We start from the raw sequence: 24755 nt of genomic DNA, 5'->3' as shown, positions 1-24755 counted from the left end.
CTTACTTTGTGAGACGGTGCTACATGAGTTTAGGGGGCTCAAGACCTGGGGAAAACGCCGGGCACGGTGGCTCACACCTGTAATCCTAGCACTCTGGGAGGCTGAGGTGGGAGGATTGCTCGAGGTCAGGAGTTCGAAACCATCCTAAGCAAGAGTAAGACCCCGTCTCTACTATAAATAGAAAGAAATTAATTGGCCAACTAATATATATAGAAAAAGTTAGCCGGGCATGGTGGCGCATGCCTGTAGTCCCAGCTACTCGGGAGGCTGAGGCAGGAGGATCGCTTGAGCCCAAGAGTTTGAGGTTGCTGTGAGCGAGGCTGACGCCACTGCACTCACTCTAGCCTGAGCAACAAGGCAAGACTCTGTCTCAAAAAAAAAAAAAAAGAAAAGAAAAAAAAGCTATGGAAAAGCAGGGCTGGGGTGATGCCCAAGCAGAGATGAGAGTCGTCGAAACTGGAAGAACCAGGGCCCCTCTGTGGGTCCAGGCGGCTCTGCAGGTAAGCCCAGCTGGACCAAGCTCTGCTCCAGGAAGGCCCTGGCAGGGCATGCAGGGCCCACGCCATGGTGAGCTGGACACGCCAGGGTCTTCAAGTCAGCAACGCAGCAGCACCCTGGGCGAGGTCTGCTACTCACGGGGGCCCCAAGGCTGGACTGACTAGAGCCAGCAGGGACGTGGACAAGAGCCGCCACTGACAGCTGGCCATGGGGGGCGTCCTGGCTTTTTGCTTCCAAGGGCCAGCGTCTGTCTCCAACCTTGGGCTCTGCTCTTTTTGCGCCTCTGGGAGCGAATTGATCAGAGCTGTGGAGTTGGGGGCTGGGCGAGATCTCCAGGGACTGAGGAGGGGGCCCCCTTGTGACCCTCCTCTGCTTTCCCCACAGCCTATGATGGACAGGAACAAGGCAGCCGAGCTCCCCAAGCTGCAGGTTGGCTTCATCGACTTTGTGTGCACATTCGTGTACAAGGTGTGTGGCACTGAGGTGTTCCATGTCGGTCTGCCGTTTGGCCCCACAAGGACACAGGGCAGGAACTGGGGGACATACTGAGGCAGAGATCCAATTGCAGAGCCCTCTGTGTGATGCCTCATGACACCCTGGCCCCACAGGAGCAGCATCCTCTGGGTGTGCTCTGTGGTGACAGCCCACACCCTGAGGAGGACATTATCTGGTTCTCCATGAAGTTGTCCCTGACTGGGCTGTGCACCTGTGGGGAAAGGTGGGACCAGGGAGACTAGGTCCAGAAGTGGCCACAAGTCACAGCCCCTATACCAGGCAACACCCACTGCCTTCCCCGACTCTATCCACACAGTGTCCACATGATTTTTGACGTGTGCTCGTTGATGTGCACTTGTGTGCGAGAGACGGGAGGGGGCCGCAGGGCCTGCCCGTCCACCCGCGTTCACCACCCCTCCCTCCATCCTGCCCTGCCCCTGCAGGCAGCATTTTCTACTGTTCTGGGATCTTCTCCCTGCTAACACTGTCCACATCGTGAGCCATCACACCCTAAAGCTCCCCGTTCTAACATCAAGAACACAAACCCTGAGCCCTTGTCCCTTTTTACGGTTTTGCCATCTCAATGGCTCTCCCTCTTCCTGCTGGTCCCCAGGGGCAAGTGAGGCAGAGTGGTGGGGATGGGCAGGGAAAGCAACTACTCTGTTCCCTCCAGGAGTTTTCCCGTTTCCATGAAGAGATCCTGCCCATGTTTGAACGGCTGCAGAACAACAGGAAGGAGTGGAAGGCGCTGGCCGATGAGTACGAGGCCAAAGTGAAGGCCTTGGAGGAGAAGAAGAAGGAGGAGGAGCAGCCGACCAAGAAAGGTCCGTGCTCCGCAGGGCAGCACCTGTGGACCTCCCGGGTAGCATGTGAAGGGGCAGAGAACCACATGACAGAGCAGATTTCAGACAGCCCTGTCACTGGCCCACTCAGGTTCCCACTGCAGGAGCTGCGGTGGGGAGGCCCCATCCCACGGACATGGCACGCCACATCCACCTGGTTAACAGACCCAGAGTGAAGGATTTCCGTGCTCCTGGCCAGCGATCTCACATTTCTCCTAAGGAAACACCTGTGTTCTTTCCTTTGCAACAGGAAAGCCCACTGACCTCTTAACAGCTCACTTCTTCCACCATCCAGTAACTCAGAAACCTACCCTCCTCCCATGCCACCCTCAGAAAATAAGCAAGCTGCGATTAAAAAACAGTCCTATACTGTGTCCAGAGCACTTACCTCCTCACCCTACATTATGGGAATGGGACTCAGTTGTAACAAGTCAGTGGCCCCCAAATTAGAACCCCAGTGACATCATGGCCTTGGTGTGGCCTGTGCTCGACCACCTAGCTCTGGGGTTTTGCTTCTTATTCCCCGCAATCCTACACTATCAACAGAAAAATGTAAACAAGGCGGCCAGGGCTGTGGGAGGCCAGGACTGAGTAATCCGGGCACAGTGTCAACAGGGCTAAAGCACTAAGGCAGGCTCAGCCCCAGCTAATCGGCTTGGTATGGTCACAGACCCAGGCTCTGTCCTTTCTCCTACAGGTGCTAGCAGAGGACACAGGGAATGGAGGGGAAGACACTGGGCTGGTGCAGAGTCCACAGTTCTCACTCTCGGTCTTGTCCTCTCTTGCAGTGGGCACAGAAATTTGCAATGGCGGCCCAGCACCCAAGTCTTCAACCTGCTGCATCCTGTGAGCACCAGTCCCGTGGGGATCCGATGACTCCCACACGCCACTCATACATTAGGACTCAGGGCCTGCCTGCGGCAGTTTGGTACAAGAGGTTAGGAAGCTCAAGAAAATGACTGAAGATAACTTTGGATATTTGGGGGGTTTGTCAAGGTTTGTGTTTTTATAAAGCCAACTATGAATATTTTACAGTGTAGGCTATATTACTCATCCATTTTTTGGATATGTAGTAGTTACCACCAGATCTCTAAAAAGGTCTGTGAACTGTGTCTAAAATCATTGAGTGGAACATTCACAACTGCACATGTATATATGTGTATATAGATAGACAGATGGGTTCAGAGATGCTGTTTCCCATCTGGTTTAGGAAGAAACACAAGGCCAGAGATTTAAAATAAAGAGAAAACAAATGCCCATTTTTTATGTGGTAGAATTACGGCAGAGAACACATTGTATTTGACTCGTCGGGAAATTCTGCCAGAAAGGTCATGGCCACAGCAAAGCAGCCATCAGACTTGAGGAGTCTGAGCAGAAACGATCTTCACCAAACGCCACATGAAACGCTCCTTTCCTTCCTAACTGGGGGGGGGGGGGGGGGGGGGGCGGGGGGGGGGCCTGATGGCAGGACCTGGGCCCAGGTTCTCCTTCTAGCTAGCGGCGACAGCTTTCCTTACAGCAGCAACCATGCGCCCCAGTGACTTAATATTGGTAAGCCTAGAGTGAAGGGCAGAGGCAGGAGGCCCAATGGTTTCTTTGGTAGCAATTAAGAATTTTCAGCTTGTGATGTGAGCTCCCCTGACACTGGGCAGGGACAGCCCACTGCAAGGAAGAGCCAGTTTAATTTTCATCTCACTGGTCAGTGACCCCTGGTAACAAGAGCCTGTGACTGAGGGCTCCTAGGGGTTCTCAGGACCCAACAGCAGACAGCCCCTCTGGATACCATCCCACCGAGCTCAGGAGGCCCATGTCACCTCCCTCACTCAAACCTCACCCTAACCAAGCACAAGGCTTTAAAACATTTGTAGGGCTTCTCATTTTCTCTTCCCATAGGCAAATGAACTCATTTTACAAATGGAACTGGGGCTCAAAGCCTAGAAATTTGCTCAAGGCATATAGCTGGGAAGTATTAATAGCAACATCAACTTTTCCATTCCAAACCACCAGACCATGGGGCTGACAGGCTCACAGCCAGCAGGGGCTGGAAGGCCAGGTAGCACAGGCCCAACCTCTCTGAACAGCTCAAGCAGCACCTTGGCCTCATCCTCTGAAGCCCATATCCTTGGATTTTAGTCTTAAGTCTGACCTGGTCACCTCGTGGGATCAAAAGGAGGGTCTGTGAGTAGGGGGCAGAGGGCCAAAGCCCACCTAGGAGTCTGGCCTGCTAGATGCCCCAGACAGAACAAGCAATGGGTTTCTGTACGTCTCACTATTTGTGCAATACCTTTTGTGTCTGTGACTGATGATGCCGACTAGTTCTTTTGAAACCCCCTCCCCATCCTCCACCCCAAACAAACTGCAAAGACAAAGTACAACTGCCGAGCTTGAGTCTGGTAAATCAAGACAACTGACACCAGTAGATGAGAGGGAACCAGAGAATCACACAACACAGGAAGCTTTATTCACCCACTACTGCTCCGGACACCAGCAGGCTGGCACAGACTTCTCACTTAAATATGCTGTCCTCTTGGGCTGAAAGATTAGAGAGAAAGCACATACATTATTACACTCTTGGGCAACTGGAAAGTACTTCAGACTTCCAGCCTTTAAATGATTCAATATCCACCTCTAGCAGAACTCAGCCATGCCCTACTTAAACTGTTCTCCTTTGTCTCCTTATCCCTGCACACCCGGACCTGACTCTGCCGAGGCAGTCATGGCAAAGTGTGTTCATCTCATGGCCTCTAAGGGGGGGTAATGTGGCTTCACATGGGCAGCCTGTGGCCTGGGCCTCAACAAAGACTGGCTGTCATCAAGACCCCCTCCACAGCCCCCTCCACAAAGGAGAATTCAAGCACTCTTCTTCACACTGGGCCACTGCTGGACAAAAGGAGAGATGGCCCCATCTCAAATAGGGAGCTCACTTGGAGACCACCTATTTTTCCTGAAAACTTGGGAGGGGACAATCTAGAAGTGACAAAAGTACCTTCTGCCAGTTCTCTGGCAATCCGATTCAGCTCATCCTGCTTCTTTTTCTCCTCTGCTGCTATCCTCCTCTCCTCTTCTGCCCGAGGTTTTAAGTAACCTGTTGAGGGGAGCGTGTTCGATTCACTGAAAACGCTGCATAAAAGGAACTGAGTCCGCAGGTCAAGGTATCTTCAGCGATGCTGTGAACCAGATACACCTGCTGTCTACTCTCCTTTACCTCAATGCAGGACAAGGCCTGATCTTGATCCCAAAAAGAGCCCAACCCAGAAGTTACAGGGTCCCTGCAGCCCACCCCTCACGCACTTGCTCCCTAGGTCCTCTGCCAACACTCGGAGGTCCACTTGCCTCCCGTCAGACCTCAGCACTCCAACACCCGCTCACTACCAGCTTTCATCCAGAACCAGGCGCTTTCCAGTCCCTGGGCCTCAGAAGCTTTCACTGTGAGTAAGCTAATCCCAAGTCAACCCTAAATCCGCGCAGTGGCTGCGCCCCGGGGGCCAAGCCCGCTGTCGCCTCTGCGGGTCTAGGTTGCAAGATGTGTCCTGCAAACTCGCACCCCCCCCCGTCCCCTTTCTGCGCTGGGGTTTACTAAACGGCACTGGGAGTCCCACAGGTAAGACGAGCAGACCCCGGCCCTGGCCCCGCCATCACTTACGGTAGCGTGTGGCTCCATAGGCCACGCCGAGAAACAGGGCGGAGTAGCGGCCGAGCTGCAGGAAAGAGCGGTGGGAGAGGGCGGTCAGCGCAGCCGGGAACGCGGGGCGGAGCAGGAGGATCAGAGCGGGCGCGCGGCGCGGGGGTCGGGATTCGCGGGGCGGAGACGCGGGGCAGGGGTCGGGATTCGCGGGGCAGGGGTCGGGATTCGCGGGGCTGGGGCGCGGGGCGGGGGTCGGGATTCGCGGGGCGGGGGTCGGGATTCGCGGGGTGGGGGCGCGGGGCAGGAGTCGGGATTCGCGGGGCGGGGGCGCGAGGCAGGACGCGGAGGCTCAGAGCACCGGGCGGCGGCCACGAAGTCTGGTTCACCTTGATGAGCGGAGAGACCTGCACCGGCGGCACCATCTTGGCCCTGATCTTCGCACCGGAAGCACAACTCAAGGGTTGAAGAGGACGGCCCAAGGGCCCGGAAAGCCGGGAAGCAAATGTGCTCCGGAGGGGCGCACGCGCCGTGGCAGCCAAAGCGCTCCGGCGGCGCCCCCTGGTGGCTGGAGGGTGACGGTGCTCCCCGTTCATGCGCGAACGCACACCAGCGGCTGCGCACGCGCTGTGGCTTTGTGAGACGGGGTCTGAGCCGCGTGGTGTGTGCGGGCTGCTTTCCCGGGGAGGGCTCTGGCGTGCGTCCATTCAAGTTAGCTGTACACTCCTGCCTGGGAGAATACCCTACAAGCCCTGGAGCTCAGGTCGAGGGTGCTCCGGGCCGGCCCCCAGCTTCATCCCGGCCCCCTGGGCACGCAGCCCTCGGGGGTAGTGCTGGGCCAGGAACCAGGTCCCGGGGAACCGAGTGAGCCGAGCACAGGTGGGCTCGTGGGCAGGCCCCTGTGCCCCTAGGCCCCTTGCCCAATGGCGCCTTTGGACTCAGGCCGGCCGGGAAGAGCATGGCACTTTGGAGCCCTCTTCCTGCGACCGCTGTGCCTTCGGAGCGCCGACCACTGGGACCCAGGCTCCAGCCCCATAGGGAGGCTAGAGCTTCCTTACCCTGGGAGCCCTCGTCACTCCCATCCGGAGGAGGGGCTGGAGTCTTGGGAAGACCACCCCTAACACATGCTGCTCCCTTAGTCCCTCTGACTCAAGCCCTCAGGATCCCACAATCCCTCGCTCCAAGGCCTACCTCAACCCAAGCCTGGGGAACACTGTCTCTGCTAGCCTTTGCCCACCTCACAGTAGCTGCCTGTGTCCTACTGTCTCGTGGTCAGCCCTGGCAGGGGCTACCCAAAAATGAGGCCAGAGGTGTCCACAGCCTCCCAGCTGTGCCACTGTGCTGACACACCGTTCCCGTGGAAAGCAGGCCTGGAGCTTACATGGGAGCACCGCTCTTCTGGGGTTCTGGGCCCCCCCACCCCCTGCCATCAGCTTCCTTTGCCGCAACAAAGCAGTAGTGCCTCGGTCCCTCCCTGCTGCTGCCTGTGCTCCAGCCTCCTCGCCCTCCACTGCTCAGGTCAGAAACTCCTCGGAACCAAGGCTTGGGGCTCCTCTGGTGTCCTTTGCTGGGATGGGGCCCACTCTTATTCACTATCAAATCCATGTGTTTACAAAGATGACTTTTTTTTTTTTTTTTTTTTTTTTTGAGACAGAGTCTCGCTTTGTTGCCTAGGCTAGAGTGAGTGCCGTGGCGTCAGCCTAGCTCACAGCAACCTCAAACTCCTGGGCTCAAGCGATCCTTCTGCCTCAGCCTCCCAAGTAACTGGGACTACAGGCATGTGCCACCATGCCCGGCTAATTTTTTCTATATATATTAGTTGGCCAATTAATTTCTTTCTATTTATAGTAGAGACGGGGTCTCGCTCTTGCTCAGGCTGGTTTCGAACTCCTGACCTCGAGCAATCCTCCTGCCTCGGCCTCCCAGAGAGCTAGGATTACAGGCGTGAGCCACCGCGCCCGGCCTTAAGATGACTTTTTTTTAAGAGACAGGGTCTCCTCTGTCACCCAGGCTGGAGTGCAGTGGCTTGATGATAGCTCATTACAGCCTCCAACTCCTGGGCTCAAGCAATCCTCCTGCCTCAGCCTCCCGAGTAGCGGGGACTACAGGCACTTGCCACCACACCCAGCTAATTTTTTAATATATATTTTGTAGAGATAGGGTCTCACTGAGTTGTCCAGGCTAGTTTACAACTCTTAGTCTCAAGCAGTCCTCCCACCTTGTCCTCCCAAAGTGCTGGGTTTGTAGGTGTGAGTCACTGTGCCTAGCCAACAAAGAGAACTTAACTATGAATCTTAAGTGAATAAAATGCAACATTGAAAACTCCAGGACACATGGCAGGTGCTCACAATCCTGTGGGAGAGGACCCCACATGAGGACCCCATGAGCCTGGCCAGCCTGGGCATACAGGGAGGTATAAGCTGCCCTCCAGTCACCTGGGCAGAGCCTGCTCCTTCTCCTGGCTTACTCAGGAGTCCAGGCCCTGGGCCTACCAGCTGGGAAATGAGAACTCATCTGCACCATTTCCTGGGCTGGGGAGAGCAGGCCAATGCTATAGGGCCACCCCACTCTTTTCTCTACCCTCTGTGAGGCTGACCTGGAACCTCTGAGGACTCCTGCCTGAGGCCTTCTTGCCTGAACCTTGTCCTCAGGCAGCCAGGAGCATGCTGTCCCTGGCCCCCCATGCTGCCTGAGGAAGTGTTGGCCACACTGATCCCACAGGGCACAAAGCACACCTTGGTGGCCATGGGTGCTGGGCTCCCCCTCCTCCCGTTCTGGCCCTTGAGCAGCTGGGCAGATGCCCTCAGGTGACACCAGGTTTTTCCTTCACTGCATTTTAAAAATAAACCACACTCCTCAGCAACTTCTGCTTCCAGAATCAAAAATAAGTGTCTCTAGGGCCTATGGTGGGGCCAAAGTGACAGGGTACGTAACAGCAGCTTTCAGGGGAGTCAGGACAGAGGCACTGGCAGAGGACACATACACACACACACACACACACACACACACACACACACATACGCTCACCCTCAGGAGTCCTCCTGAAGGCAGTGGAGACCTGCTGTGGCTCAGGAGCCTTCCTAAGAATTTGTGGGGGAGGGTCCCACCTGGCTCGGGACACTGGGGCTGCCTGCTGAGGCCTCCGCACCTGTCGGGGTCAGCTGTCGGCGCAGAATCCCGATACTCTCCCAGGGGGCTCTGTTCACATTCCTGGCAGCTGTAGGGCCCTCTGAGTGCAGATCTCAGTGTGGCAGTCCCCACTACTACAGCCCACCAGGGCCACTCAGGGTCCCACGCGAATCCTTGCCCTTGGTTCTCCAGCCCCGCCCCAGTTCCCACGTCTGGTCACCCATTCTTCCTTCTGGCAGCCTCCCCCACATCCCTCCCAGGCAGGTCAATCCTCTCCAGGGTCCTCAATTTCAGGGTGTCAGCACCTTCTGAAGACCCACTGACCCTGGGGATTGCATGTGGTGACACCTAGGGGAAACTGTGACCAGGGACCTCTGCTGCAGTAGGCGCTCCATTGGCACCTCTGTCTTTCCAGCTTTTGCAGACTCAACTCATGGTTGAGTCTCACCATGGCTGCAGACTCAACATGGTTCAGAGCATGGTCCCCCCAGCTCCAGTGGCTGCACACACTCACTCCCACCTCTTGCCCACTGCAGCACCAAGGGCTGTGCCTGCCCTGAGTCCTGCTTTCTGCTGCCCCTCCTCCCCTCCCCGCTACAGGCCCAGGAGGCTCTGAGGGCTTGTTCTACAGGCTTCAGGCCCCACCTGCCCACGTTGCTCAACCTGCAGGCCTCCTCCTTAGTCCTTGGTCTGCACACCCACCCTGGACCAGGGCATCTGGGTTCTGACCCTGACGTGGGTTCTGACCCTGAGGTGGCCTCTGACATCTGGCACTACCAAATGGCCCCCAGGCCAGGTCCCCTGCCCAGACTCTGCCCACAAGGCTACGGTGTAGTAGGAAGACCTGGGCCCTGGTCCAGGACAGGCTGGACACCTTCAAGGCTCTTACAAGCCAGTAATGTCATGTCCCAAGGGCCAGGCTAGGGGCTTCTGGCCATGAGGACAGAATGAGGGGGGTCCCAGGGCCAGGGGTGTGGGCTGTTATCTGCTACTGAGGCAGGGAGGTGACGACAGTGCCACAGAAACTGCTGACACACAGAATGTGCTCTGCAAAGGCTTGCTGACCAGTCCCTGGGGCCACTCACAGCAACTTTGTGCAAATCTGGAAAAGCTGCCCCTTTCTCTGGCCTCTGGAGTTCCTGCAGCCCTGGTAGGCCTTAGGGTACCCCAGCAAGCCCTCAGCTCCTCAGCCAAGAATGTGTGCAAGTGGCTTTCCTGGTCAGGGCAGGGAGAAACCAGACTTTCCTGGGTGGGGCAGGATGAGGGTGACTGAGTCACCACTGGGCTGCTGAAGCTTACTCTGCAGTTGTCCAGTCCCCTGGGGTGGCCTTAAGCCTGTCCTTGTAGGGAGTGGCAGCCAAAGTCTGAGCTGTCCTGGGGGACCAGACAGGAGCTTAAGATGGGCTAAACCTGGGCAGGGAGGAGCACAGAGGGATCGCATCAGGCAGCCCAGGCATGGTGAGGGTGGCCAGGCAGGCACTGCAGCAGGGGCGTGTGTATGCACAGGAGTGTGTTTAAATGTGTGTGCACACTTGCATGAGCATGTGTGCATATGTAAACATGCACATGAGTGTGCATGTGTAGGTATGGATGTTGGGGGGTGAGAGAGATGTGCCCCATGCTGCCATGGTGACAGTCTGGGGCAGGATAGAAGGTCCTAGCCATCATGGAAGCCCAGTGCCCAGAATAAACCCACCCACAGAGTTCATCTGCCCCTCGAGCCCTCAGAGGCTAAGCTGGCTCCTGCAGAGCTGTGAGCTGAGCCACTACCCTTCCCCCACTCCCTATGCCAATGCCAGACACCTGCAGCTGCCCCCAAGGCACCCAGGCTTGGGGCAGGTGTGCTCCCCAGCTGCCCGGCCCCTCCAGCCCCAAAGGCCTGCCTCTGAGTTCAGTAGCCCAAAACTCAGGGTGCCACAGAAGTTTCCCCCAGCCAGCCAGGGGACCTTCAGCCTCGGTTCTCTCATCTCAGGCCAGCAGAATGACCAAGAAGAAGGAGGGGGGGGGGCCCTTCGTGCCCAGAGGGCATCATCCAATGTCTTCTCCAACTTTGAGCAGACTCAGATCCAGGAGTTCAAAGAGGTGAGACTTCCTCCTTTCCCTAGGAGCCCTTTTTCCCAGAAGCTTGCGCTGGGAAGACCCCCATGTGGGCCTCACTCCAGAGCCAATAGGAATGGGAGCCTGTCTTCAACCCAGGGCTGAGGAGCTGGGGGACGAGGGCAGGGGTGGGACTGGCTGGCCACAGCACAGCGACCCTGGCCTCGGTCCCCAGGCGTTCACACTCATGGATCAGAACCGAGACGGCTTCATTGACAAGGAGGACCTGAAGGACACCTATGCCTCTCTGGGTAGGTGCCGGGGCAGCCCACAAAGGAGGCCAGCAGGGAACATCCACTTGGACACCCTCACCCTCCTCCTTGAGTGGAGCCAGGGCAATGGCCTCAAAGGCTGACCCATATCCCCGCAGGCTGTGAGGGGTGGCTGCAACCTCCCGGTTTGGTCAGAGCTAGCAGACAGCATCCCAGAGTGAGACAGGCTGGGTGGCACAGCCCAAGCATGAAAACCCAGGGTGGGCTGTGGGGCAGGGGGCTCCGGGGAGGGTGTGAGACACCCCCTCCTCTGCAGAGCAGACCCCGAGTGCTGTGTGGCCTTGCCCGGCCACCATTCCTCACCAGGGTCGTCCTGTTCCCAGCAGCTGCCTCTGGCGCGAGGTCCTGCTGTGGGAGCTGGGGACTGGTTTCCACCTGGGTGGGGGTCATAGGTGACCCACCTTCGGTTGTAACAATGGTAGATCAAAGTGTCTCCAAAGGTCTATGCCTCCTCTGCTCTTGCCCTCAACACTAGTCTCCAAGGCTCAGGGTTTGGGGTGAGACTGACACACCCCACCCTGCACCCTGACAGGCTAAGCACCTCCCATCCCCCCTCCTTTGGCACTGCTCTGGGGCCACCTGCCCACCTGCTGGTGGGACAGCAGACATATCAGCAAGGAACAATGGGGCAGAGTGGGGTCCTCCCCAGTGACACTTGCCCCGTGCCTGCCATAGGCAAGATCAACGTGAGGAGCTGGATGCCATGCTTAAGGAGGCCTCAGGGCCCATCAACTTCACCATGTTCCTGAACCTGTTTGGGGAGAAACTGAACGGTGAGTGCCTGGGGCCAGCTCCTCCTCCTCCTTGGGTGGGGCTCCTGACACTTAGAAATCCCGACATTTCACATGAACGTCCACAATTTCTGATCTCTTAATGGGAAGCCCCAGGACCTGGCATTCTGGGGCCCACTTTGGTAGGGCCTCTGTTGGCCACCCCAGAGTGTGTGCGCTCAGACACTCACTTCCTGCCCCACACCTGCTGCCTGCCCAGCTGGCAAGGGCTTGGTCCTTCCTCACAGAGCACTAGCCCTCAACTCCAGGCCTGGGCTAACCCTGGGGCTTCTAGGCTGAAGGTGCCACGTGGACCGAGGCTTGGAGCCCTGGGAACAGGGCTGGTCTCCCTCCCTGCCCTGTTTTTCCTTGGCAGCCTGGAGCAGGACTGGGAGCCCAAATGCCTAGGGCTCAAGGCCTCTTTGTGGGCAGGTACAGACGCTGAGGAGACCATTCTAAATGCCTTCAAGATGCTCGACCCCAAGGGCAAAGGCAGCATCAACAAGGAATACTGAGTGCCAGGCTTTGGGCAGTATGTTGGTCTCCAAGGGCTCCCTGATGGCCTCCCCCACTAGGATCTGAGGGACACTGCCTCAGAGAGGGATTGTCAGTTACCTGGACGCCAAGCCCCCATCCCCCACCCCACCTCTGACCAGCTGCATGGCCTTGAGCAGCTATCCCAGGTCCTGAGTCCTGGGGATAACTAAGTGGAGACCAACCTGCACAGGCACCAGGCACCCCAGGTGGCCATCGTTCCTCCAACCTATGCTGTCTTTAGCCCCTTTTATGGAGAGTTTCCTGGTGCCCAGAGCTGGGGAAAGGGGATATTCTGGTGTACAGGCACTGCCTCCGGTCTCCCTTAGTCTTCCTTCCTATCAGAAGCCCCCAGGCAAGCCACTCAGGAGTGATGACATCTACCTGGTGACCTCAGAGGTGCCACGCCTGCAGGGGAGGGTGCGGGTGCAGCATGTGGGCCCCACCCTCTGGTCTCTACAGCACCCGCACCCTAGGGGTCACCCCTCCTGTCAGCACCCTACCCACGCCTTTTCTCAGAGCCTAACTGGGCTCCTTCATCTCCCTGTTCTCAGCATCAAACGTCTGCTGATGTCCCAGGCTGACAAGATGACTGCAGATGAGGTTTGGCCGCAGCCCCTGCCCGCTTCCCCCACAGCCCTCTCTCAAGCAGGGCTCCCGGGTCTGCCAGGGGAGGCGCTGGCCCCCAGAGGCTGCAGCGCCTCGGCCCTTCAAGTGCTCATTTGAGAGACGGAACTGCTCAGGGGGATTAGGTCAGCGGCTGGAGGCCACCCCGCGGCCCGTGCCGTCCGTCCTGGCCTGAGGGGCAGGGCTCACAGCAATGCTGTCCCATCCCCCGCCCCCCATTCCGCATGCCCCGCGCCAGCAGCGCGACCACAGCCCTCCCACCTGCTAGGACCCCATTCGCGACCACAGCCCTCCCACCTGCTAGGACCCCATTCGCCGCACACCTCACATAGCCCTCCCCACGGGGCTGCACACCTGGGCACTGCTGACCAGCTTGGGAATGGGGGACGGACTGTGGGCTCAAGTCAGGTAGAAGACCCCGGCGCTCTGTTTGCCCCTGCCCCGCCCCTCTGGCCCCTCCCTCCCCCCTCTGGCCCCTCCCTCACCCCTCTGGCCCCGCCCCGCCCCTAGGCCCCTCCCTCGCCCGGCGCCCTCCCCGCCCCCGCGCAGCAGTCAGACTAGGAGCGAGACCAGAGCGGCCACGGTGCATTCCTGGGTTGTAATCGCGACCCAACTCGCGCACTGCTCGCAGGTCGACCAAATGTTCCAGTTCGCCACCATCGACGCGGCGGGCAACCTGGACTACAAGGCGCTGAGCTACGTGATCACCCACGGGGAGGAAAAGGAGTAAGGGCCCCGCCGGCCGCGCCCACTCAATAAATGTGCACCTGCAGACCGCCTCCAAGTGTCCCCCTGGGGCACGGAGTGTGCGCGGCCGCCGGCTGGGACCAGCTGTCCCGGGCTAGCAGCGGAGGGGGCTCCCTTCACCCGGCAACTCCAGACTCGGCCATGAGGGGCCCTCAGGACCGCACCCTTGCGCTGCACCTCAGCTGTACTCCCGTGCCACACCGGCCCCCACCTTCCGCGAGGCCGCTGCGCCGCCCTCCCAGCGCGCCTGTCTGGCCTGCCTGGGCAGCAGCTCTTCTCCGTGCAGCCACAGGGTCTGCCCTGCCTGGCGATGCCCTGGGTGCCCCAAAGCCTCTGAGTTTCTGTGGCGGGCTCTCAGCCATGGCCAGCACAGCCAAGGTGGCCCACACCTGCCCCCAGCGTCCCCTTCACAAGACGTCCCTGGTCAGAGTCTCTCGGACCTTGGCGGCTCCTGGAGGGGGGAGGCAGGGCCAGAAGAACTGACTGGAGTGTGTGCGTACTGGGAGCCTCCAGGGGTGATTTCAGAGTTGGATGTGTGGTCCTCAGCTCCTGGGCACATGTTCTGGGTGGAGGGGGACACACCACACTCGGCCCTCAGGCGCCGGTACGGGGTATGGAAGAAGAGCACCAAGACACAGCTGAAGAGGGCGCACAGGCCGGCCATCAGCAGCAGGGACCCTGGGGACACAGCACACAGCTCTGTCTGCACAGCCAGAGCTCCCCACATGAAAGCACAGCCAAGCGTGGTGGCCACTGATGGGCAGATGTGATCCCGGCCCATGCAGACCCCACTAACCAAACCATAGAGCAACCCTGGAAACAGACCCTGTTCTCAGCCTCTGGCAGACCCCTAAGGGTGAGGGGGTGTTTGCAGTCCCAGGTTCCAAGAGCTGTAAGCTCTGAAGTCACCAGCACAGGGTCTCAGGAAATGGGTGTGCAACCCCACCTCTGATCTCTGCCCTACTCCCCTCTCTGTCCATCTCTCTGTCTCCCTCGCTGTCTCTGTCTCTCTCCCTTTGTCTGTCTCCCTCCATCTTGTCTTTCCACTCTCAGATCTCTGCCACCATACCTCTGTCTCTTTCCCTCTCTTTGTCTCTGTGTCTGCCTGTCTCTATCTCTCTCCCTATCTTTGTCTCTGTCTCTCTCCCTATCTCTGTCTCTCCCCCCCTTCCACTCTCAGATCTCTGCCACCATGTCTGTTTCACTTTCTCTTTCTCTGGTTTAAAACAACTCACATTGGCATTTGGGCTTTTGTCAGGGTCTCTGGGCTTCACCCACCATGCTGACCCCAGGGGTTCTGCCTGTTGACCTCTGACCCCACCAGCACCCACACACTGAGGAGAGCCAATGGGGCAGAGAGGCAGGGCATGGAATGGGGGCTCCTGAGCTGTTCCAACTGGGCAGGCTTGGCTTGGCCTCTGCTCCCCGGGGCTCCCAAAGGGGCACTCACCTGTCCAGTCAAGGGGGTCTTCGCCATGCTTGCAGGTGGAGAATGACGGCTCTCGGCGACGCACAGTCAGCGCCATCAGCGCCACCATGATAAGTACACCCTCCACCTGCCTGGACACACATGGCCTTCAGCCCCTGCCAGCATCACTGCCCACCTACCAGAGCCACATGCCACCTTGGAAAGGGGCCAACACCTGTACCACCCACCGTGCCACTGGTCACTCCGAGGGCAGTGCACAGCTCTGGCTGGCATGGGCCCCCTTGGCTGGCCCAGGTGCTTAGTATGCGGTCAGCCCTTGCCAGAGCAGGCAGGTCTCTCAATTCATAGAAAAGGGGCCTGGGCTGTGCAGCCTGAGGTGGGACAGGGGAGGGTCTCTGGGCTCCCAGGGTGCAAGGGGGCAGATGGACACTCACCCCAGCACAAAGACCAGGCCTGCAGCAGCACCCTCCCCTACAGGGAAGGAGCACTCCACTGCCAGCTCCATGGCCACGGGCGCCACCGAGAAGCCAAAGAGCCCGAGCAGTGAGCAGATGGCGGCCAGGGCAAGGGTTTGTCCCTGCAGCTGGGACACCTGAGGGCAGCAAGCGGCAGAGGATGGGGGCACGGTCAGATCCACCGGCCCTGGGCAGGCAGCAGACTCGGCTGCATGGGTGCAAGGAAGCCCCACCCCACCCAGGGGCCACCCCAGCAGGCAGGAGCTGGGCCTGAGAGGCCCAGACATCTATTCCAGCCAAGCTGCCCACTGCCCCGTCCAAGGTCTCACAATCCAGCCCCTCTACTCAGGACACCCTCTCCCACCCCTGCGTGGTCTCAGCTTGAGGGCACTCTCACCAGGGCAAAGGCCACGCAGGCCAGAGAGGTCAGGCAGAAGCTAATCTTGGTGGCCTCGGTGAAGCACTTGGTCCGGTCCACATAGATACCGAGAACCAGCGCCCCCAGAATTCCAAACACGATGAAAAGAGCCCCACAGAGGCCTGAAAACTCCTGGAGGAGGAGAGGAAAGGCTGGGGCAATTTATTGGGGTAGGGAGCTGCCAGGGGCTCAAGAGGCGGCCAGCATCCTTAGGAAGTACACTGTCACCAAGGGGCTCATGGTGCCTGAGGCCCAGGCATGACAACACAGGCTATAGCTGTGCTATTGGCTGCCTGCTGGGGTGGGAGGGGGTGTCCTATTCCATGCCACCCCCTGCCCCAGGATCAAAACAATTGCTAAAGGGAAGTCCCCACCCCATGGGTCCTTAATGCCTCTGAGCCCCTGGCAGAAGTAGAAATATGTCCCTTGAACCCCACACCCAGCACTGATGCCAGAAAGCAGAAGGCAGAAGCCAAACGTGTACACACAGATGCACATGCACATGCCACACATGTGCACAGGAACACACAGACACACCCAGCACTGATGCCAGAGGGCAAAGGGCACAGCCTGGAGATACATGGGCAGAGCAAGGCTCCCATCTGCATTCCTAAATACTGAGGGTGGCCCTTCCCTGGAGCCCTGCAGGGTTGGGCCTGTAGGAAGGGGGATCGCAGAGTCCACACAGAGAATCCCGGGGCTGCCACCTTCCCATCCAACCCCCAACCCCCTCCCACAGCCACCACCCCCACCTCACGCAGCCACACCGGGCAGTGGGAGGCAGAGCCCCTCTAGGGCGGGGCCCAGGGCTCACACTGGAGTAGCCTCTCTCGCAGAAGATCTGCTCCAGAAGGGCCATGAGGCTGGAGAAGATCCCAGTGCCGCCTCCGAAGCACACAGCCAGGAGGATATAGGCCTTGTTCCGCAGGAGCTAGAGGGGAGGGGCTGCTCAGACCAGGGTGGGGGCACCCTCCCTGGCCTCCTGCTCCCACCCAGGTCCACCCTGCCCCATCCCACAGCACCAACCAGCTTGAGCCCGTCCAGGAACTTCTCTGAGGTGGAGCTGGCAGCCCCGGCGGAGGGTGGGGTGGGGGGCACACTCTCCCAGAGGCAAGTGGTGGCCAGCAGGCAGGCGAGGCCAGCAGGGATGGCACAGACGCCCAACTGGGGAAAGGGTATGCGTGTGCACAGGAGGCCACGTGGACACACACGCCCCACGTGGCGCCCCGGCCCTGCTCTGGACTGCCAGCAGCACACTCTACACTCTCCCCAGTCACTCCTGCCCACACTCGGGCGGCCGCTGAGTTCCAGGCCCTGAGAGCTGCTCTGCTTCCTCCACGCCTGCCACGGGGCATCATGAGGAGCCCTGGCTTTCTGCAGACTGTCAGGGATGGCTCCCTCCTTGAAAACGCCAGCCCGACCTCCCCGGGCACCAGACTCCGCATCTAACTGCCTGCTGCACACCCACATAAGAAGAAGGTCTTAACATAGCCAGGTGTGTCACACGGACAGGTGTGAGGACACAGGTATGCATATGTGTACACACTCACACCACACACATGCATGGGTATACACATATATGCACACAATACATATACATAAGCATACACATGCACACACCACACATGTGCACAGGTATGCACACACAGCACACATGCACCATACATATACATGTGTAAGCACACACCACATGTATGCACACACATGCAACACCATACACATGCACAGCACACACATGCTCACACTACACACATGCACATGTATGCACATACAGCACACATGCACCATGCATATGCATGCGATACAGACACACATGCACAGGCACACACATGCTCACACCACCATGCATGTGCACACAGACACACATACCACACATACGCACAAGCACACACTCATACCATACACATGCACAGGTATGCATAAACACACATATTATGCATGTAGCATACATAAGCATGTGTGTCATACATGCACAGAGATACACACACACACCATACATATCCACAAGCACACACATGGACACACCATACATGTACAGGTATGGATACACACCACACACAGCATACATGGACCACACATATACATGTGTATGCACACACAACATGCACAGCACACACATGCTCACACCACACACGTACATGGCTAAACAAAGAGAGCACACATGCATGATACATATGCATGTGTGTGCACACACATACACAGGTGCCACATGAGCTCTCTCACCATAATGGGAATGTCCTCTCCCTTCTTGACCAGTGCAGGTGACAGCACATTAGCCACAAGGATGCCCAGGGGGTTCGCTGGATGGACAGAGAAACACATCATCTTAGCTGTGTCCAGGCCACAGGCAAAGCCTTTTTGGCGCTAGTCCCTTGCACCAGCTGGAGAGCCAGGGCAGCAGAGGATCTGAGCACAGGGCCAGAGGGGACCCAGGTGGCCTCACCCCTGGACTCACACATGGTGGCGATCATGTTGGCCGTGGCTCGCTGGTGCTCTGGGAACCACAAGGCAGCCAGCTTGGCTGGAGAGAAGATGACCAGGGTCTGGGCCAGGGCACAGAGGCTCTGGCCACCCATGAAGAAGGTGAATGGGTGGAGGGTCCCAATGGCCATGCAGGGCAGGGTACGTAGCACACTCCCAGCGAAGTTCAGCCAGGCGCCCAAGATGGTCTGTAAGGATGGGGTCAGGAGTGCTGCCACCAGCATGGGCACCCCTCTGGGTCCCCAGATGCCTGCCCTCCCAGCGCCCAGACCACCATCCTCCTTGCCTCCCCGACTGCTCTGCCTGGGAGGCCTGGCTGGTGCAGGTGGTGGACCCTGGTCTGGGGAGGAGGCAGTAGTTCTCCCGCTCCAATGCAGGAGACCCTTCCCCATCCCAGAGCAAGTTATGGAGTGGAGTCTGACTCACAGCCCCGCGGAGTCCAACAGAGTCCAGCATCCAGATGGCCACTAAACCAAATGGGATGGACACCACAAGGTAGACCAGTGAGAGCCAGTTGATCTGCTCCGTGGACAGGAAGAAGTGCTCGGCGACGATGTCGGCAACAGGTGCGAAGCTGAGCCATAGCTGCAGGGAGCACGCAGGAGTCAGCCCCAGGGGCCACAGACACTGCCCACCAGGCTCTGGCCCCAGCCCCCTGCTACCCCCAGCTTTGCCGGCCAACCTGAGGGACGCCTGTAAAGGCCATGGGGACGCAGCCCAACACGGACATGGGGTCTTTCTGCCCAGGAACACCCCCACAGGTAGCAGGGTTGGAGACCATGCCCTGACAGTGTACCCTGACTGTGGACCAGCCTGGGGGGCAGACCAGAGCCTGCAGGACTGTGAGCCCTGCCAGGACTCGACCTGACTCTCTGAGGTAGGTGATGGCTGCCGGCGAGGGGAGCATGCACCGTCGGGAGGTGCTGTGTGGAAGGGGGAGGGGAGTGACAGGCTGTGGACAGGGAGACACAGCAAGGCCAGAGTATCAGAGGGGTGAAGTCACCCAGACATGGCCCTGGAGCTTGGAAAGTGAAGGGGGAGAAGCCAGGGTGAGGGAGGGTGCGGCCCTGTGCCTGGTCGCAAGGACACATAGTGTGTCGAGATGGGCCGGGCAGTGGAGCACATTCTGAGAGACTTCGAGGTCCAGGTGGTGGTGGAAACACCATGGCTGATGTCCAGGTGGGTGAGGGCAGGAGGTGTGGGGGGCCCTGAGCCATGCAGGGCAGCTGACAGCAGTGTCCAGAGGCAAGAGGGACCTTGGAGCCCTTTGCTTTGGGGGTGGGCAAAGGTACCTCCAGCCCATCTGCTAACTCAGGACTGAGTCTCAGGTAGAAACACCTGGCCCAGCCCATGGCCAACTGACCTCCCCTGTAGGAAACCCCAGTGTTTGGGCAGGTGAGACTGACCTCAGAGCAACAACACTCCCACCCTCGACATCAGCAGGTGCCAGGATAACTCCACCCCACAGATGTGCAGCAAACAGCACAAGTGCACTTGGGGATGTGGGGAGGGCTTCCTGGAGGAGGTGATCAGCTCACCCTGAAGGGAGGGCCAAAAGTGGAGTCACCAAGCCTTATTATGGGGGTGCCCAGCAGCCAGGGACCAGTGGCAAGGATGTGCTACTCACCAAAGGTCATGATTAATCCAACTCTGAGGATGGAAGCGCTCCAGGGCACACCCTCCATGGTGGAGTAGTAGGGCCCCGGCTTCCCCACACATAATGAGGCTGGAGGCCTGACCACTAAGCCCCATGTGACGGTGAGCTTGGGCAATAGCTGCCTTTTCTTCCTTTTTCTCAGGACAGTGCAAGGGACAGATTTTCTAGGCTCAGAAAGAGCCTCTGCCCAGGTCCTGCCACCTCCTGCCTGGCCTTGCCCAGTGAGACTAGCAAAGTGTCTGTTCACAAAGCTGCCCTGCTGAGCCGAGCCCATCCCCTGCCCACTCACGGCTCAGTTCTTGTCCTTCCCCCGAGCTGAAGCCATGGCCAGATGGGGCAGAGACATGTAGGGAGAACAACTATCTAACTCATCATGTGCAAGAATTCTCTTCCTCTGCTCCTGGCCCCACCACCCCCATATTCAGGGTGCTGGGTCCCTCCTCAGGGCCATCCCCAGCTCTGCTCCACCTGCCCTCTCGGAACTTGGGATCCATGGTCCCTGACAGCAGGCGATGCTCCTGCTTACGGTGTGGGGGCGGACTTTTGTCTGCTCCATGATAACTTGTAGATAAGAAGGTGTGGAATTGCAGTAGAGTGCCCTTGAGTGTCCAAGGAGCACCCTCTGCACCCTCACCACCACCTAGCGCCAGTTGTGGCTTCCCCGGTGTCTAGACAGGGGACCAGGGAGCCAGCCCACAGCAGGAGCGAGGGCTTAGCCTGGCTACTGGGCAGCCAGCAGAGCCCAGGGCCCTGCTGCAAATGCGGCTGGTGTCAGCTAGGCTGGCTCTCCACACCCGCCCAGCAAGAAACTGGCCCCAGGAACCTGCCTGCAGGGGCACCAAAAGATGAGCAAGAGCCCGCAGCTCCGGAGACCCCTACACTGCACGCCCCACCCCTGCTGGCAGGTCTGGCGTCCTGATGGTCCCACAGCAACCTAGCACCTCCTTGAGCTGTGAGTCCTGCTGCCAACTGCAGCTGCCCATTGCATAGTGGCCAATGCTGCCCAACCAGTTCCTGAGGTTCCCTGGGAGGGCCAGAAAACACAGGCAGGTTCCTGCACACACTTTAGGGAGTGAGAGGCACAGGCACGCCCAGGAGGTGATGTGGGGGCAGCCACAGCCTGGAAGCTCGGGCAGGACCAAGCCATAACAGCCTAAGGTGTGCGAGAGCAGGAGGCCCCTCAAAGAGCCCCAGGGCAGCAAGGAAAGCTCCAAGCCCTCCCTCCCCTCTGGTGCCTATGACACCTGTCCAGGGGCAGGGGGTGGTGGCCTGTCCTGGGGCTGGGGAGCATGGAGGAAGGTTCCTTCTCCAAGCCCACCTGTGTATGATGGGTTGAGGAGAGGGACCCTAGACCTCTGGCTGGAGCCACCGGAGGCTGAGGAGAGTCTGGGAGGAGGCGGGTGGGGGGCTGGGGCCCAGCGACTGCAGACCTCCCGAAGCACCCGCCCCGCTCCGCGCCCTGATTTGCCCCTTTCTCCACCGCCGCCAGCCTCGGCCTGGAGAGGGCGCCCTTGGTGCCCCGCGGCCGCACCTCGGGCCGGACCTGGGCGCTGCGCTGTAGCTGAAGGAAAACGAAACCCAGCTGGCTGGGAGCGGCCGAGGACAGAGCCGCGGCGGGGGTCGCGGGCTCCCCCGTGCCAGCACCCCCTCGTCAGTCCCGGCTGTACCATGGCGTTGGAGCAGCTGAGCAGGCTGACCACCAGCAGGAAGACCCAGCGGCGCGCGTAGGCACGGTGGGCCGGCCGTGCGCCCAGGGAGCGGGCCTCGGTGGCTCCCGGCTTGGCCTCGGCTGTCTCCGTCCGGTCCCTGGAGGCTCCAGGCCCATCCGCGGCCACCCTTGGCCCGGCCCCAGCCGGCTCCGCCATCACCCGCCGCGCCCCGGACAGTCACCGACCGGTCCCCGCGGTGCAGACTTTATGAGTGCCCCGCGTGCGCCAGGACCGCCTGCGGGGGTGGGGCGATTGGGTTAGTCCCCGCCCACCCAGAAGAGCTGGGGGAGGAGGTCGCCACCCATCTGGTGGAAAAAGGACCTGTCGCTGAAGTGGGACCCTGCTCCCTCAGCCTCAGGATGGAACTCCCTGCCACAAAAACAGGGACAAAAGTCCCTCCTCGCAGGGGCCAGCCAGATCACAGCCACGCAGTACAAGCCCGTGCGGCGGGACGCAGGGAAGGAGGACTTGAAGTAACTCAGCCCAAGCAAAAGTCTGCATCTCCTGAAAAGAGCTGTGGACCCCAAATTCCTGAGGTCCAAGCAAGCCACAGGGAGAAGAGGCTGGATTTGCAGAGAGCCTCACTCACATCCAGACTAGTCATCAGACTTAGGGAAGCATGACTGGGGTGGGAGGGAGGGCGGCGTTGCTGGCCAACAGGAGGGAGGGGAGGCCAGAAAGAGCCTGTCTGCGCTCCCCATCCCCAACAGTGGGCAGCCCCACAACACATTCTCCTGGTTGTCTGCATTTTGCAGCTGGGGAAACAGCTGGGCAGAGGAGTAGGCACAGGCTTCTGTCCTTCTGCTTAGGACGGAGAGGCCTGTGGACTGGAAGGCAGACAGGAGGGGGTGTCCCAGCATATTTGCAAAAACAGCCTGACACCACAGCTGTATCTGGCTTGTTCTGGGGAAACCCAAGGAGGCTGTCTGGGTGGAGGTACCAGTGGGACGTGTCCCCCAAACACATCCTTGTTGTCGGACATGCACAATATTGTTCCTATGTTTTGTCTTAAACGTTCATCTGTTTCAGCAGGCCCCATCTGTCATCCACACCTGAGTCTGAGCAAGTTGACCATGAGGTTTCAGCATTTGCAGTTGAGGGCTTAGCATGGGGGGTGTGCGTGTGTCACATGGAGTCACCCACTTTGGGATTTCTGTTGTGGAGCCCTGTCCAATAACAAAAAGAAAATAGTGCTCACCAGGGGTGCCAGAGAACAGTGGGTCACCAGGCTATCCTACCCTAAGACCCCTGATGGTCCAGGAGTCCTCCCCTTCAGCTCTTCCTTTGTTTATTCCCCTTCATCTTTGTCCCCAATCTCCTCTTCTCTCCTGCTCCTCACCTTGTGCTCACCCCTTCCCCAAGGACCTGGTCCCTCACAGACTTACTCTGGGTGCTGCCATTGGCCTGGGGACTTCAACATCCCCCAACCCGCCTGGCAGACAGGGAGGGGTGGTACAGGCCTCATTGTTGAGGGACCTGGCTTAGGTGCAACTCTCCCCTCACCAGCTGCAAGCCTGGGTGTCTGAGCCTATCCCCATACAATGGGGCAGTCACAGTGGCTACTTCCTCTACCATTGCATCTCTGTTGAGCATGCACTGTGTGGAGACTCCTCTTCCCTATCCCTCAGGGCTCTTGGATTGAGTAGGTGAGCTCAGCAAGGTTGCAGGATGCAAGATCAGCACACAACAATCAATTGCATTCCTATATACCAACAAGAAACACATGAAAACCAAAACTGAAGACACAATATCATTCACAATTACTTCAAATAAAGTTAAAATGCTTGGGTATAAACTTAGTAAACCATGTACAGGACTCATATGCTAAAAATGACACAACATTAATGAAAGAAATCAATGAAGACTTAAATAAATGGAGAGGCATACAATGTTCATGGATTGGAAAACTCAACATAGTAGGGATGTCAGTTCTCCCTAAATTGATCTATAGGTTTAATGCAATTCCTATCAAAAGGTTTTTTTACACACAGACTGAGAAAAAATATTTGCAAACCACATACCTAAGAAAGGCCTGGGGCCGGGCGTGGTGGCTCACGCCTGTAATCCTAGCTCTCTGGGAGGCCGAGACGGGCGGATTGCTCAAGGTCAGGAGTTCGACACCAGCCTGAGCAAGAGCAAGACCTTGTCTCTACTATAAATAGAAAGAAATTAATTGGCCAACTAATATATATAGAAAAAATTAGCCGGGCATGGTGGCACATGCCTGTAGTCCCAGCTACTCGGGAGGCTGAGGCAGAAGGATCACTTGAGCCCAGGAGTTTGAGGTTGCTGTGAGCTAGGCTGACGCCACGGCACTCACTCTAGCCTGGGCAACAAGTGAGACTCTGTCTCAAAAAAAAAAAAAAAAAAAGAAAGGCCTGGTATTGAGACTATAAAAAGAGCTCTCAAAACTCAACAGTTGGGTCGGGTGTGGTGGCTCACGCCTATAATCCTAGCACTCTGGGAGGCTGAAGTGGGCAGATTGCTCAAGGTCAGGAGTTGGAAACCACCCTGAGCAAGAGCGAGACCCCCGTCTCTACTATAAATAGGAAGAAATTAATTGGCCAATTAAGATATATAGAAAAAATTAGCTGGGCATGGTGGCACATGCCTGTAGTCCCAGCTACTCGGGAGGCTGAGGCAGGAGGATTGCTTGAGCTCAGGAGTTTGAGGTTGCTGTGAGCTAGGCTGATGCCATGGCACTCACTCTAGCCTGAGCAACAAAGCGAGACTCTGTCTCAAAAACAACAAAACAAAACAAAACAAAAAACCTCAACAGTTTAAAAAAATTAGCAAATGGGCTAAAGAATATGAAGAGACATTTCACTGAAGAGGATATACAAATGGCAAATAATGATGAATGACCAATGTCATTAGCCATTAGGAAAATGCAAATTAAAACCACGGTGAGATACCATTACATACTTTTCAGAATGGCTAAAATAAAAAACAGTGACAGGCCGGGCGCGGTGG

General features: G+C 58.1%; 4 protein-coding genes across 4 annotated transcripts in view; 2 read left to right on the top strand and 2 right to left on the bottom strand.

The window, feature by feature from the left end:
- The window catches only part of PDE6B (phosphodiesterase 6B), a 32769-nt gene extending 30057 nt beyond the window's left edge, over positions 1-2712 (top strand). The window contains exons 20-22 of the mRNA XM_012783429.3: positions 883-966; positions 1667-1817; positions 2624-2712. Of these exons, the coding sequence (XP_012638883.1) occupies positions 883-966; positions 1667-1817; positions 2624-2685 (297 nt within the window). The 3' untranslated portion in view covers positions 2686-2712. The remainder of the gene's footprint in view (positions 1-882; positions 967-1666; positions 1818-2623) is intronic.
- A 1544-nt stretch (positions 2713-4256) lies between these two features.
- Positions 4257-5882, bottom strand: ATP5ME (ATP synthase membrane subunit e). Its single transcript, XM_020281879.1, has 4 exons — positions 5847-5882; positions 5479-5533; positions 4822-4920; positions 4257-4367 (listed from the first exon to the last, which is right to left on the bottom strand). The coding sequence occupies exons 1-4, from the start codon at positions 5880-5882 to the stop codon at positions 4342-4344; spliced, it is 216 nt and encodes a 71-aa protein (XP_020137468.1). The 3' UTR covers positions 4257-4341.
- A 4330-nt stretch (positions 5883-10212) lies between these two features.
- On the top strand, positions 10213-13616 carry MYL5 (myosin light chain 5). Its single transcript, XM_075993426.1, is given in 8 exon segments — positions 10213-10425; positions 10559-10585; positions 10588-10668; positions 10859-10946; positions 11636-11728; positions 12158-12257; positions 12814-12862; positions 13518-13616. Coding segments are annotated over 8 exon segments (750 nt in total).
- On the bottom strand, positions 13461-22019 carry SLC49A3 (solute carrier family 49 member 3). Its single transcript, XM_012783426.3, is given in 11 exon segments — positions 13461-14200; positions 14202-14311; positions 15084-15193; positions 15497-15654; positions 15915-16067; positions 16750-16866; positions 16962-17099; positions 18159-18235; positions 18391-18604; positions 18843-19001; positions 21741-22019. Coding segments are annotated over 11 exon segments (1647 nt in total). The 5' UTR covers positions 21939-22019; the 3' UTR covers positions 13461-13987.
- Positions 22020-24755: the final 2736 nt, after the last annotated feature.

This window comes from Microcebus murinus, chromosome 16, assembly GCF_040939455.1.
Source record: "Microcebus murinus isolate Inina chromosome 16, M.murinus_Inina_mat1.0, whole genome shotgun sequence".
Taxonomy (NCBI): Eukaryota; Metazoa; Chordata; class Mammalia; order Primates; family Cheirogaleidae; genus Microcebus; species Microcebus murinus.
The sequence above is the reverse complement of the archived record's forward strand: the minus strand, read 5'-3'. Positions and strand labels throughout refer to the sequence as shown.